At 42.6% G+C, this 15972-nt stretch overlaps 1 protein-coding gene across 2 annotated transcripts in view; it reads left to right on the top strand.

Moving 5' to 3' along the window:
* The first annotated feature begins 6657 nt into the window (after positions 1 to 6657).
* Dmrt1 (doublesex and mab-3 related transcription factor 1) overlaps positions 6658 to 15972 on the top strand; it is a 116309-nt gene continuing 106994 nt past the window's right edge. Inside the window, exons 1-2 of one of the 2 annotated variants that reach the window (XM_004838209.3) lie at positions 6658 to 7401; positions 10649 to 10832. In XM_004838209.3, coding sequence (XP_004838266.1) covers positions 7075 to 7401; positions 10649 to 10832 — 511 coding nt within the window. In that variant the 5' untranslated portion in view covers positions 6658 to 7074. The remainder of the gene's footprint in view (positions 7402 to 10648; positions 10833 to 15972) is intronic. The other variant, XM_021252750.2, reaches the window with a different exon arrangement.

Raw genomic sequence — 15972 nt, 5'->3', positions numbered from 1 at the left:
AATGCTGGCGGGGCTGTGGGGAAAGAGGAACCCTGCTCCACTGCTGGTGGGTATGTCAACTGGGTTACCCACTGTGGAAATCAGTATGGAGACACCTCAAAGAACTCGGACTGGAAGTCCCACTTGACCCAGCTATTTCCCTGCTGGATATCTTCCCCAAAGAATTAAAAGAATCATACCATGGTGATATATGTGTACCCATGTTCATAGCAGCACAATTTGTAATAGCTAAAACTTGGAAGCAGCCCAAATACCCATCAACTGGAGACTGGATAAAGAAAATGTGGTTTTTTAAAATAAAGTGGAGTACTACTTAGCCATAAAAAATGAGAAATTAGAGACATTTATAGCTAAATGGATCCACATTGAGGCAATACTCTTAAGTGAAATAAATAGGACACACATGTGTAAATACCGAATCGTTTCTCTGGTGTGAGAAACTGAAAGTGTAAATAAGGACTAAAATGTATGATAATGTGAAATAGGAAGAAAAGGGGCAAAGGGGAAAGGGAAGTGGGAGGGGTAGGGGAAAGGAAAGAAGGGAACGGAATTAATATGAGAAAATGGAAAAATGGAAACAAAGTCTTTGTAAATAGGGAGGGATGGAGGGGTTGAAGGCAGGGCAGGGGAAGGGGGAAAAATAAGAACCAAGAAAGATTACATAAAGGTGCAAATTTCCAATGATGAATGTCATTATATTGTATACCTAAAATGTACCGATAAAATAATATTTTTTTAAAAAGAAAGTACTTAAATAATTGGTAATTTTGGGTGGATTTTTAGATTTGAAAAGCAACCACCATTATTTTTAAGTGACCAGGTAAAATAAGGCATTTATAAGTTAAAATCCAAAATAGTAATTTGGTATCTGGTCGTCACAAGTACTGAACAGTGAGTGTATGTTGATACTTTTTTCTATCAAATTTAACTTTGTAAATTAAGTATTTTTTAAAATGAGATTTCTTCTTGAAGCTTTACATAATTGATTCTATGAGAAACACTGATGATGGTAAGTCATTATTTCAAAAAAGTAGTTAATACTGAAAAATCATCAATTTTATGAGTACATTTTCTCTGGGTCATTTCATTTTTTTTTTTTTTTGGACCTTGCACTTGCAAGGCAGGTAGCTGCACCACACAGCTAAATCCCTGGCCCTGGATCACTTCATTTTACTTGTGTCATGTCCAGTGATTTTTTTAAGATGACTGACTTTTTCTTCATGTGTTAAAACTCTTACAATTTAATAATTTTTATTGTGGAAAATCTAAAGTATTTATACTCCTAAACAGAGGGCAATGAACTAAACATTATTACATCTTTGGATAACTCATAGGGGTGTTACTTGTGGAAATCAATCCCTGTACCTGAGTAACACAAACCAACTTCCTTGTTTCTATGACGGTGCTGTATCCTCCCGTCAGACTTTCCTTTTGCTGGCCAGCCAGCTTGCTGCATATGATGTACTACCTTTTTGTATACCCTGTCTTCCTAAGAACCAGCGACTGTCTCCGAATGTTCAGATAGTGTGAGGATGATATGCTTTGTGACAGACACTTGCTACTAAGAGGCTTTGTCATTTTTTTTCCAGACACCAAGTTGAGGATCTACTATTCCTAACCTTACTGGGGACATTTTATTTGAGAAGAACTAGTAAACTGATGAGACTCTAAAGACTGCTTCCTAGTTTCCCTTCTCTTCACTCTGTGCTTCAGAATGTCTCTCACAGGGCCAGGCCTGGTGGTACAGCCTGTAATCTCAGCACCCTAGGATGCTGAAGCAAGAGGACTGTAAGTTGGAGCCCAGCTGTGGCAATTTAACAACTTAAGTAGATCCTGTCTCAAAATAAATTAAAAACTGGGGAGGCTGGGGAATGGAGCTCTGTGCTGAGGTCCTGGGTTCAGTCCCCACTTGGGAAAAAACTCCTTATGGAATCCCAGAACAACAGCTCATCCTTAGTACTTATTTTCTCACAGGCACTGTTGCAGTCTTGTAAAAATTGCACATCAATCATTGCATCCTCACAGCAATTTTCAGGTTATTTCCAATATCTAGATGAGGAAAGGGAGATGCAAAGAAAGTGTGTGACTTGGCCCACAGGCATGTAGCTGCAAAGTTAGGCCTTTAATGACTTAGTGAGACCCTATCTCTATACAAAAAAGGCCTGGGGATGTTCTTCAGTCCAAAGGCTGTGGGTTTAATCCCCAATACAGCAAATAGATAATTAATTTTTTAAAACCCCTTAAGCCTCCAACACAAGCAGTCTGCCACTAGGCCTGTCTGGCTTACCATCATGACATTCAGGATTCTGATGCTGTCTTCCTTCTACATGGATACTCGTGGCATCTGGAATGCATACAGCCAAGCAGGTGGTTAATTAGGTTTCCCGACTGACACTTCAGGCATAGGCATCTTTCTGAACAATTAGGTTCTTGCCAACATTATCTGCTTTCTAATACCTTCTGATCCCCCAATCCAAGTCACAGATCAGAATCATCTGCCAACAATGATGAAGCATTTTCTTTGTGGTAGGTATCTTGCTGGGGATTTTAGACATATCTCTAATTTCTGTGGTATAGTTGTCCCAACATGAGAATAGAAGGCTCAAAAATGCTGTACTGGAGGTGTACTCAGTGTAAGTGTGTGTACTTAGCATGTGTGAGGCCCTGGGTTCAATCTCCAGTACCAAACAAAGAAAAATTAACCCAAACGAAACAAAACAAAACACCAAACCAAACAAAAACCACTAAATGGCTTGTTCAAATCATATGGTACTTGGCAGAAATGATGCTTGCATTCTTCAAACACCTCAAGGACAAAAGTCTCCATCATTCTCCATTTGCCTATAGGATAGAAGCCAAATTCCCCACTGGCAGGCAAGGTGCCATGCTATCTTTCCAACTTTATCTCCTGCTGGGCTCCAACTTGCCTCCTCTGTTCCAGACTGGCATGTCTGCACCCTCTCCCCCAACCTACAGGCTCACTCCCAACACCCAGCCTTCCATCCCTGATTCTCATGACTCAGAAGCTCTTGTTTTCTCCTTATGCCTCTTCAAATCCTGTTGACTACAAGATGGCTGCCCTCCATCTCCTATAAGGTCCTCCGAATGGAATGCTTAGTCCTACCGGTCCTACCTCTCCCTTGATTCCTTCTGCTCTTACTGATCACAGGATATTTACTTACACACCAAAGCCAGAGCTCAAGTGAGCTGACTCACGGCTGACACTTGGCAAGGGGGAGCTGAATATATTGACTTATTTGTATGATCAGAACCAACCTAGAGAATTTTCCTTGGAGCACAGTTTTCCATAGACAAAATGCATAGCAGATGGAATTTATCTCTGCTGTCTTCTAATACAGCTTCCTCTTGCCACAGATATATATCCCTACTCTTTACTTTCCAATACGGAAATAATAACAAAACATAGTACTATGTGCAGACATTTTTTTAAAATTTCACAAGTATTAACTGACAACCCTTTGAAATAGGCATTTTTGATTACCTCCCTTCCCTTTACAGATGAAGAAACTGAGTCACAGAGCAATTAAATAACTAGTGTAAGGTCACATTGCTGGAAGTCAAAATTAATTATTCTTTTAAATATACTATGTACTGGCTTGCCAATAAAATAATGAAATTTCTGCTTTAAACTCTTGTCCTCTTGCCTCAGCCTCCCAAGTATCTAGAATTATGGGGGTGCACCACTGAGCCCAGATCAGCCCATTTTTAAATTATTAAATCAAAATAGGACTTCATATATTCTGGATACAAATCCTTTATCAAATATGTGATTTTTACATATTTCTCACTCTGCAGCTTATCTTTTCACTTCCTTAATGATGTCTTTTGAAGCACAAAAGTTATAGATTTTAATGAAGCCCAATCTATCATTTTTTTTTTTTTTTTTGGTACCAGGGATCGAACTCGGGTCCTTGTGCTTGCACAGCAATCTACCATTTTTAATTTATCATTTGCACTTTTGGTCTCATATCTGCTAAATTTTATCCAGGCCATATCTTAGAACTGTCCTCCCCTTACTTTGGTATGTCTTGGACATATTTCTAAGTCAGTAATTTAGAGTTGATTCATGATTTTTGTTTTGTTTTGTTTTTTTGGTACAGGGGATCGAACTCAGGACCTTGAGCTTGCGAGGCAGGCGGTGGAACCACTGAGCTAAATCTCCAGCCCTTGATTCATCATTTTTGATTTCTGGAAAGAGGAAAAAGAAGAAAGGAAACAACAGAGCCAGGCTATTCAAAATATTCAGTATGACTCTTCATTCTTTTTTTTGTTTTGTTTTGCAGTACCAGGGATCAAACTTAGGACTTGGTGCTTGCCGGGCAGGTGCAGTGCCCCTGAGCCACATACCTGGCCCTGACTCTTCATTCTTGGGACTCTCCTATCTACCATTTGAATCACCTCCTGCCTAGTAGCTCCTCTGTGGATTGGGAATAAAAACTTCACTTATTTATTAATCTCATCACGACATTTATGTCTGAATATGTTGGCCATACAGGTTCAGACTCCCAAATTTTCTGGAGGCTTAAATACCTCCATCACAAATCTTTATATGGAACATATATTTCTTGGTGACTTGGGATTTGACAACTGCTTCTTCCTGCGTGTACCTCATTCCGTGAAGCTGGATAGGACCTTTGGAATGATTCCACTTCAGTTTATGCATTGAAGTGTATATATATGGGTATATGTATATATATATTTTAAAAAGAAGAATATAGTGGATAATAACAATGGCATGTGCCTTTGTATGTGTGTGTGTGTGTGTGTGTGTGTGTGTGTGTGTGTAGTGTGCTGTGCTTTGCTGGAGAGTGAACCCAGGCCCCCTGCATGGTGAGCAGATGCTTTGCCATTGAGCTGCATCCCCAGTCTCTCTTATTTAAAATTTTATTTTGAGACAGGGTCCCATTAAGTTCCCCAGGCTGACCTCAAACTTGCAATCCTCCTGTCTGAGCCTTCTGAGTAGCTGGGATCACAGGCATGTGCCTTTATACCTGGCTGGCAGGTTTATTTTAATGGAAGACTTCCAGGGACTGTGATATTTCTGAATAAAATAGTGGTTATCATTTAAGAGGTTCTAAAATGCATGGGTGGTTGCAGCCTGGTCTCTGTTGGGAGTAGAACTTCACTGACTTCATGGGTAGTGTGAAGTTTTGGGTAAAGCTAGAAGCTTCAGGAAATAATTTTCAGACTTCGAAAATTAATGGAGAAAATCCACACTGAGAGAAAGTATCTGTGAGAGGGGCCTCTGAATTAGAAAAGGAAGGCAGACTAGAGGATTTCAGAGCTCAATGCTAACCATGCCCAACTGCTAACTGACGGCCACTGGACATTCCTTTCGATGAGAAGTCAAGTGGGGCGGCCTTACTTCTTTGGAGAACTAACATTCTAAGGTCGTGGAGGAGAATGTGGAAAGCAAGTATAAGCACTGGTAAAAAGTGAGGAGGGTGGGGAGCGTTGTTAAGGGCAGCCTTGGTAGGACAAGTGCCACTGTTAGGTTTGAGAAGGGAGAATGAACAAAGAGGAAGGTAAAATGTCCTCAAGGAACACATCCAAACTGGTAGCTAAACAGCACTAAGAAAAGCAGAGAGATCATGCAAAGTGCTTTAAGACTTGCCTGAGGTCTCCAACTTTTTTCCCCCCTTCACAGGGAAAACAATACCAAGTCCCTGCTGGGCCCTGGGGCTGTGTGCTTGGAATATACTGAAAGTCTAGTAAATGGAGAGACCAGCTGGAAGTCACTGCAGGGTTGCAAAGTTGAGCCTAAGGACTGGCTTTAGCAGGGTGTGTGGGAAGAAGGGATGAATTTTGCTGTGCTCCTGCAGAGGAGACCGGCGAGGTGGGGGTGGGGAGTGCAGAGGTAGGAATCCTGGGAAAAGCTGAAACATGATGGTGTGAGATTTTATATTTTATATTTACATACAGTAAAATGAAGAGATCTTAGGTGTAGAATTTTTTGTTTCTGTTTTTTGTGTTTTGGTACCAGGGATTGAACTCGGGACCTTGCTCTTGCAAAGCAGGCGGCACAGCCACTCAGCTAAATCCCCAGCCCCTAGACTGGGTTTTGATGTACATCTTCATCTGTGCAACCCTCCCTTTAAAAATTCACCATCCTCTCCCCCTGCAGTGTGGTTGAAGTACATCCTCAGTCCTTTTAAAACTTTTTTTTTGAGAGAGGGTCTTGCTAAATTGCTCAGGCTGGGCTCAAACTTGGGATCCTCCTGCCTTAACTTCCCGCAAAATTCTTTTTTTTTTTCCACGTCGAATTTCACTTTGTGTGCTGAATCTAAATGAAGCTACACCTAAGGCAGAAAACTATATATGCACTTGACCTGAGAAGTAACTAGGGCTGGGGCTGTATGGACTAGAAAGTTATTTAGAGCCAGTAGGCAGAAATCCTATGAGCAAATGAAGACAAGTATAGGACGAGGATAAATGGGGAACCAAAAGCCCCACACTTTTAAATTTTGGAGGTGCTTAAGCCCTATACACTGGTGGTCTTATTTGCCTACAGTCTGCTCCAATGAACTTGGAGAATGCGTCTCACGGGGGTGGCAGGGTGGGGGGAAGGGAGCTAGACGACCCCACGGGGTGGTCTGCACCTCCTCCCAACAGCAGGCAGGACTTTTTGAGCTGCGGAGGGTGGCTACCTTGCAGCCTGGCCTCCTTTCTCGAGGGTCAAGCTTTAAACTTCGTGCATTTGCAGCGACCCTGCTGCAGGGCCCTGGGTGCTTGCAGCTGTTGCAAACGTGCTCCTGGCCGGGGTTGGGGGACAAAGGGCGTGGCCACGCTCCAGTGTTCCTTCTCCCGCCTCTGAATTCCCGGGAACGTTCTGAAAAGTATCCAAAAGTTCTGCGCCACGCGAGCCAAAAGAAAAAGAGCACAACCCCCACCACCAACACTTCTGGCGTGGCTTGAACGGAGCTTGCCACTCGGGCTGCACCTCCGGCTGGGCGCACACTCCTGCTGTGCCTCCGGCTCCGGACCCTCGCCGTGGGCTGCCCCCTTCTCCAAGCGCGCCAGCCAGCGGGAGTCTGCGCTGCTTCTTGGGCCAACATGCCCAATGAAGACTCTTACGGCAAGTCCTCGGCATCGTCCGATACCCCGCACGGGACACCGGGCAAGGGCGCCGGGGGCTTCGGTAAAACGGCCGGGGCGCAGCTAGGGGCTGCGGCGGACGGCTCGGGGGCCGGGGGCAGCGGCGCGGCGTCTGGCCCGGTCGCCTCCGGCAAGAAGTCCCCACGGCTGCCTAAGTGCGCTCGCTGCAGGAATCACGGCTACGCGTCGCCGCTCAAGGGCCACAAGCGCTTCTGCATGTGGCGGGAGTGCCAGTGCAAAAAGTGCAACCTGATCGCCGAGAGGCAGCGCGTGATGGCCGCGCAGGTGAGTGCGGGCGCCCGCGGGCCCCGGAGGGACGCCGCGGGCACCAAGGATGGTCGCGGCGCGCTCGGGGCCCGCTCCCAGCCACTAGTCGAGCCACTGCGGGACACGGCCGGGCACGCGGCAGCATTGGGGCTCACTCCCACCCTGAGCTGCCGGAATCCCTGGGATCTCTATCCCCCGTCCCCCGCGGGATCCCGCGCGAGGCGCCCTGTTTGAGAGTCCCGGGGTCTCCGACGCTGCTGCAGGAGCGGGTGCTGGGGTCCCCGCGAACCTCGACTCCGCGGACAAGTTGACTGTCATTGGTTAGAAAAGGAAAGGATCTCGGGAGTCTGCGCTCGGGTGGTGGTGGTCGGGAGAGAGGGGGCCCCGGCTGCCGCTCACCCGGGTGGCCGCAGCACCGGACGGAGCGCCTCGGGTCTTTCCGGAAAAATCTGGTGCCGGTCACCGGCGTGGCGTGGCGTGGCCAGCGCTCCCCGCGCTTTTCCTTGTCGTCGCTCGCGGGAGCGCCAGGCGCCTCAACCATTTTGAGCACCAGAGAGACGTTAGGGTTGGAAACTGCAGCCTCGACCCAAGTGGTTCAAGCGCAGATTACTTTGACTGTATTTTAGTGATGCTTAAGAATTTTTAAAAAATACGCGAAGGGGGAAAATGTGCGGGTTTGGAAGTTTTGTCAGTCGTTCGTTTTCATTTTTACATAGCTTCGGCCGTAGGTTAGTAATTTAGCATCTTAATGGTAATCATGCCATTGGCATCCTAGAGGGAGTTTCAGAAGGCAATAATATACATTCTTTCCCCCTAAAGTTGTTTCATCTTTTTAAGACAGGTTATTTAAAACGAAAAGATACGGAAGAAGTGTTCGCTAACAATGTGCTTTGGATTAGAAATGTGTAAAATTCTCCTGAAAGTGATTTAGATGAGAATGTTGAACAGGACTGCACAAAAGCTTAAAGATCATCTCCTTTCCACGTTCAACAGATTTCTAAAAATATGCTTTAAGTTAAACATACTTTGGCTTCACTTATTGGAAGGGCAGTCATTGAAAATATAGTTTTCTCCACAGATTTTAGCTTAATCTATAGCGAGTGGAAAGAATACACTGGGTGTAACATTAAAATGACATCACACTGAGGTTAGTTTTAAAAATTTAAGAACTTCTGAATTATAATTGTAAGTAAAAAAGTATGGGCATTTAGTCATTGGCTTAGTTATTTCATGTGAAGAGTAGTTGGAGGACTTAAAGATATTTATTTATTTATTTATTTTGGGGTCCTGGGGATTGAACTCAGGACCTTGTGCTTGCAAGGCAGGCACAGTGCCACTGAGCTAAATCCCTGGCCCAAAGATATTTATCTTATTAGTAGGGACATTAATTGTGAATAATTTTTATTTGGGGAACTTTTTGAAGGGACTGTTTGCTGAATTTAAAGCCTCAGTTACTTATAGAATATGAAATTTGAGGATTCCTCTCACCAAATTTGTGTTACACTAAAGTCTTTAAAAATCCATAGTTTTTAGGCATTCTAAAGTACTGTAGTTTGGAACTGATCATATGTATGATTCTAAAATGTTAATTAGTTGTCATCCCCTTCCTTATTCAAAAATCATTTTTTAACAGACCATGAAAGAGGGTCTTTTTAAAGATGTCCTGAATTTATGGAATAATTGGTGCATTTTGGATGTGTAAGGTCTGTGAATTGGGGTATAAGTGTGTATTGATACGGTTTAGAGGTTTGCAAGATTTTTGCAAACTTATGTTTCTTCAAAGTCATTGATAGTGTTCTGAAACTTGTAGGATAATAATAGAAGATCCAGAATTTAAGTTTAGCCTTTAAGAACTGGTTATTTAAGGTTTATTTTTCTAAATTGAAGACTTTGGTTTGAGTAGTATAAGTTATCTCCAAATTAATCATCTAGTTTGGACTATACAATATATTGATTGTAGTTGTTTGTTTTCCACTGTACTGGGAATTGAACCCAGGGAGCCATGAGGTAACATCCCCAGCCCTTATTGTTTTGAGACCAGATCTCACTATGTACCTTAGTGGCCCAGTTGGAATCCTCTTTCCTCAACCTCCTTAGTAGTTGGAATTAATAGGATTGCACCAAGTTGTCCAGCTTTGTAGTGCAGTCGTGTTTTTAGTTTACTGTTTTAATGACCTTTAGGCTTGTTTTTGAGTCTCAGAGGTACAAGTACTCACTTCACTTGCTAATTTAATGGTCACTGTTAGTCAATTTGAGTAGAAAGTCTCTTTTGTTACATGTGGTAAACAAACTTATTTTCAAAGCCTTTAAAAAACTTTTAACAATGTTGTTTAAAAGATGATAAATTGAAGAAGGACCATGAAGAGTTTCATAGAATGTCAGTTTCTTTACTGTCTTAGTTCTGGCTTTCCTTTCCTTTTGCCCAAAATGTCCCACAGCACATCTGCCCTCTCCTTTTTTCCTCACTTCCAACTTCTTCCTCCCCATAGACTTCACAAGATTCCCCCTCTTTCCTGACTGATTTTCTGTTTCTTCTATCCTTGGGAAACAGGGTTATTCAGGGTTTCATAAGTAGCCCCTGCCCTTCCTGCCTACCCTGTTCCAGATTGTTCTGGATTGTTCTGATCCTTCCTTGTTCCCTGTGCAAGTCTTGCTTATCCTATTCTTCAAGGGTCTGTTGGAATACTACTTCTGGCCAGTCTTACATTTTAAAGACATTTCCCTTTGAATTTCTTGTGTAAGGTTGGTGTGTACCTCTCTAAAGCCGTTTATCAAATTTTGTTTTGTAGTTGCATGCTTGCTTGTCTCACCTTTGTCTCCTGTTTCTCCTAAATGGTAAGGAATTTAGGATCTAATTTAACCTTACTGGTTGATGGTCCCAGTGCAGTTTACTTTTACATGTTTGTGGAGTGAAGGAGTGAGTGATCTAATTCTCCTTCCTAATTCATCAATGCTTTTTCTTCTTTTGAGATTGAACTCCCCTCATTGGCTGATTCTGTAGTTCTTTCTGATCCTTCATGATTTCCCGATAGTTTGCATACTCCTTTGTTTAGCAGGTGTTTTTGAAACACCTACTCTGAGCCAGATTCCTGACTCTTAAACCATTTTCAGCTTTGGCTGCACAGAATTACCTGAACAACCAGGTAAAAGAAATGAGTTGCTCAGACCTCTGCCCTGGACCTAGTGAATGATGGTGTTGTGGTTTTGGCAAAGCTGCACAGGTGATTCTGGAGGCTGGAGAATGACTCACTGTTCTGTGCTTTAGGTGGCCCTGAGGAGGCAGCAGGCGCAGGAGGAGGAACTGGGCATCAGCCACCCCATTCCACTACCTAGTGCTGCTGAGCTGCTTGTCAAGAGAGAGAACACTGGCAGCAACCCGTGCCTCATGACCGAGAGCAGCAGCTCCTCTCAACCTGCGCAGGCCAGTGCCCCTACTACTGTGGCTTCAGGTAAGCGGGAATGGGTCTCCATCAGACTGGTCTGAGGGAGGAAGAATGGCTGCAACCGGGCTCAAAACCACCTGAGCCTCTCAGGACATGGAGAGCTTAGAGGAGCTTCTAAAAGGTTCTCCCTCCAAAGATGAGATCTGCTCTTGGCTCCCTTACAGGGAAGTGAAGGTTCTAGAAATGAAGGTTCAACAGCTTTCCTTTTCCTGATGATTGTTAGTTAAGGTGTCAGGGAGGAGTAAGATTCTTCACATTTCTTCTTGACCCACTCATTTGGGAGTCATCTTTGGTAGGCTCTAGGACCCTTGTTTCCTAGAACTGAAAGTCTGTTTCCCTAACAACTGCATTCCTTTGGAGAAAATGACTGAAACAGCCAAATCCTAGGTGTCAAATCTGAGCGAGCTTGGAGGAACATGGAAGGCATATCCTTCCTGCTGGCTTGCATTCTCTTTGAGGGCTGTTTGTGAGCCAGTTTATCTTGTGTGTCCAAGAGTCACTCTGTAGGGTAGCAGTAGTAATCCTTTTTAACCCACTGAAGTTAAGTGACTGGCCAAGTAGTCTGAACTAGAAAGTACGTGCATCCGTCCATCTGCCTCTGGTGCACAGTGTGCCTGTTCTACCTGATCTCCAGATTGTGCCTCAAGAAACAGAGTGGTGGGCCTGGGATTTAGCTCAGTGGTTTCGCCACCTGTTGTGCAAGTGCAAGGACCCGAGTTCCATCCCCAGTACCAAAAAAAACAAAAAAGAAAGAAATAGAGTGGTCTGGGGCTCATTGTCCCCTGTGGAAGCTCCCAGCTACATGTGGTTAATTAGGTTTAATGGATTACGTGAAATAACATGAATGAATCTGGTTCCTCCATGCTCTAGGCACATTTTGAGTGCTCAGCAACCACACATAGTTAAGGACAATTTAAAAAAATTTTTCTGAAACAGAGTTTCACTATATAGTTTATGCTCGATTAGTATTCTCTGTGTAGCCCAGAGTGGCCTCAAATTTACCATTCTCCTGCCTCAGTCTCCCAAATGGTGGGATTACAGGAGTGTGCCACCATGCCCAGCTCAAACAGAGAGCCTATTAAGAGAGGAATTCAAGACAACTGTATCGAATAATGCATTTCTCTTTGAACGTTTTGCTTGGTGGTGCTGGTGTAGAATGCAGGAGTTCCAAGAAATCCATCAGACAGATGTTGAGGAATTCTAGGATTTCTGCAATGAAATACAGTAGCCCCACTTTGTCTGTGAAATATAGCTTTCAAGACCCCGATGAATGCCTGAAACCAAGGATATTACTGAACCATCTGTGTTCATGTACTATGTTCTTTCTTATTTATACACACCTGTGGTAGTTTAATTTATAAGTTAGGCACAATAAGAGATTAACAACTATGAGACTATTAACTAATAATAAAGTAAGACAGTTATAACGTCATGCTGTAATGTGAGTTACTTAAAACTTACTTGTTTTTTTCTGTGATTTTCCATTTGATATTTTCAGGCCATGGTTGACTTCAGGTAACTGAAGCCACAAAAAGTGAAACTTTGGGTAAGGGACACTAACACATATGAAGTCACAGGTGTGTTTAAAGTCTACTACGGCTCCATGAAATACACTTTGCTGTGTGGTACCACTTCATTAAGCTTTCAACAAATTACTTTCTTTGCTGGGCCCACCCACTGGGCCAGAGTTGCTCAATTGTATGTCAGTAATAAACTCAGAGTACAATGAAAATTTCCTAATTCAGTATGCATTTAATGTACTTAACCTACTGAACATCACAGCTTAACAACACTGTACAGTGTGGAGTTTGCTATTTTTCTTCATAATCATGTGGCTAACTGGGAGCTACAGTTTGCTGCTGTTCATACCACATATTGGTAGCTTGGGAAAATATTGAAATTCAAAATAGGATTTCTACTGAAAGCCTGTTGCTTTTACTTTAGCTTTTGCTCCATGATTTACAAAATCCTAACTTGAACCAGTACTTTTCTTTTTTTAAATTGATTCCTTATAGTATATACTTAGAACATTTTCCAAAGTTTCTTTTCATTGGACAGAAGTGGTTCTGACAGGATATTTCAGAGTTCCAAGAAGGAAAGTTACAGAAAGCAGCCACAGGGGAGCAGGAGGGGAGGGTTCAGGGTCAAGGCAGATGTAGCCAGATCCTTTGTTTGCCTCTGGAGCTGACATGCCTTGGAATCATCCTGAAATCTTGAACAAGCACTGAGATGGATGGGGAATGTCAGAGCCAATGTGTTGTGCTTCTTTTTGGGGGTGTGGGTTGGGGGCATGACTCTGGGAGCCATGCCCATGGGGGGATGCCCATAGCTCGAGGCAGGGGTGCAGATTGTCTTTCACAGTACTTCTGCCAGAATCCCCCAAGTGGGATTGATAACTTGACCACTGAATTTGGATGTGGGCATAAGGGAACAGAGATACCAGTAGAACTGAACTACAAAATACAGAGATATAAAGAGAGAAAAAGAGAGGGAGAGAGAAATCCTGAGAGACAGATACAAACCGAGAGACAGACAAGGTTTTAGGCAGCAAGGAGAGGCCAGCTTCTTCTTAGATAGCTTGCTGTGAACAAATATATAGCTCATATTAACTTTCTAGAGATTGCCTTTATTTAAAATAACTTAAGCAGGTGAAAGGTAACATTTAGGGCACTAAATGTGTTCAGTGAAAGGTCATTGTTCTTCTGGTCCCAACCTGAGGTTCTTCTTTGCTGTTCCAGGATTACTTCCTATGTGTACAGGTATATGTGCCTCTTTATCCTTTTCATACATGTGTACATATGTATACATACATAATATTTATATATTTACAATAAGAGGCTCTTGTTCCCACTCATTATAATGAGCTTTTTGCATTCATTACAGTTTGGAATTTCAGTAGCCTAGATTTCTGTTATACAGATGTGGAAGGCCAGGATTTGAAATGATTTACTGAGAGGCAGGAATAGTAGGAGTTGTCATGGGATGGTGAAAGCTATGAAGCTGCTCACCTGGGGCCAGGTGCTAACCTTCTTTCAACACTTGCTGTCTAGTGTCTTGCTAGGCCAAGAGCCTGGTGAAATTTAGTAGAGTTTTGTCTTTGAAGTTTCTTTGTTACCTCCTTTTAGTTCCTTACAGTGCCAGAAACAAGAGTGAGATTGCTCAAGAATTACTGCCAAGAATACTGGCCGAATTCTCAGGATACTTCAAAGGAAATTGGACTTACCAAGCTGTTGGTAAGATTGGCTAAGTTTGGCCAAAGGATTGGCTGATTCCTCAAATGAGTATAAGAGACTTTTATAATCATTTTGTTATTGTTTTCTTCTGATTCAGTAGCCTTTGAAAAAATTCTGTTTATTTTTGGTTCTTTTCTTTTGAGACAGGCTCTTGCCATGTAGTTCAGGCTGGCCTTGAACTCATGGTGATCCTCCTGCCTCAGCCTCCCAAGTACTGGGATTCCAGGCCTATACCAGTATGCCTGGCTTCATTGCTGGTTCTTAGACTAAGGCTCAGATGTTAGTAGGTATACTATTGATTAGCAAATAGTTTATTCCTAGCCACTTTTGTGGCACTTAAAAATTGAGCAGTTTTGGCTATAGAGGATGATGAATTAATAGCAGCTTCAGCATTTCTGCCATGGTTTCATCTTTGGAATTATAGCACAAAATGTATTTTTTTATTTCAAGTTTTCAGCTGACCTTTTCAAAAATAATCCCAGGCATTCTTCCTCTGTGCATTTGGGCTTCTCTTTATTTTATATTCTACTTTTCCCTCAATCTCCTGTGTGCCCACACCCAGTATATTTGCTGAGGTCTACATAGTTCTTCGTGTGTCTCCTTTTCTGTCCCGAAACTGTCAGATGAAGGGCCTCATTGTAGAGCATTCCATTCTGAGTGCATGTCCTTTGTGAGGACTTGAATGTTATCTCTCTTGGGCCCTCCCTTCTGGAGCATCCGGGACTTCCATCCTCATGCACATCCATCCTCCCCCAAACAAGACACCTCCTGTTGTCTGGGGCCTCTCTTGGGGCCCATTCCTCCCCTTCCCTAGTTGGGTCGCTCAGGTTTGTGCCTGATAGTTCAGGGGCCCCTCCTTCACGCTCCTTCATCTGCAGTAATTCACTTGGTGAACACATGACAGTAGGGAAGCACTCTTCCTTGTGTGTCGTGAGTGCTTAAACATTTTACACACATGAAATGTGACAATTTAAAAATGGAGCAGTGTTCTGTACAGTTTTACCAGTAAAAAAAGTTGATGAATTAACAGTAGGGGATATTTATACATATTTAGAAAAATAGGCTTTATTTTTTGAAGTACCCTAGTTTTAGGTTCAGAGCAAAACAGAGGAAGGTACAGATATTTCTCATATATCTTCTGCCTCTATTTACGCACAGCTTCCCCATTTCAACTGATCCCCTGAAAGTGGTATATTTGTTACAACTCATTGTCACGTCATTACCTCCCTATAATGTGCATCAAGGTTCTTTCTGGGTGTTGTATATTTTATAGGCATGGACAAATGTATAATGACATATGTCATACAGAATATTTTCACTGACCTAAACATCTTCACTGGGGTTATTTAAATTTAAAATAATATTTCAGTATTTATGTTGCAGTTTTCCAACTTGAGGAAGCATTTCATTCAAATGAGCAATAAAAACATTTTATGCACATTGGATTGGGAGTTTATTTTTGAAGGATTTCGGCCACTTCCAAGAGATGAGCTCCATTTGTAAGACAGCTCTCAATTGCAAGAATAATAGGAAATGATGTTAGGTTTTGAAAAGCCTTCTGTTAAAACCATTCCCAAATTTTGCTTTCAGAGTCAAAGAAATTTCCAAGTTGTCCAACAAAACTTCTTAAACTGAAGCAGCAATTGAAGGCTTGAATTAAAGAAAAGTCTAGATGGTACTGATCATTTTGAAAATCTGTTTTAAAAGAATTTCTTAGTGTATATTGTTTATTTCAAGGGCAGTCTAGTTACATGTCAAATATCAGTTTAGTTGGCTTGATAGAAATTTTCTATGGCAGGCCAGGGATTTAGCTCAGTGGTTCCGCTGCCTGCCTCACAAGTGCAAGGTCCTGAGTTCGATTTCTGGTACCAAAAAAAAAAAGAAATTTTCTGTGGATAGGATAGTATTTTAGT

This window comes from Heterocephalus glaber, unplaced genomic scaffold, assembly GCF_053883595.1.
Source record: "Heterocephalus glaber isolate CG9 unplaced genomic scaffold, H.glaber_assembly_v1.0 deba00001481, whole genome shotgun sequence".
In the NCBI taxonomy this organism is placed as follows: Eukaryota; Metazoa; Chordata; class Mammalia; order Rodentia; family Bathyergidae; genus Heterocephalus; species Heterocephalus glaber.
The sequence above is the reverse complement of the archived record's forward strand: the minus strand, read 5'-3'. Positions and strand labels throughout refer to the sequence as shown.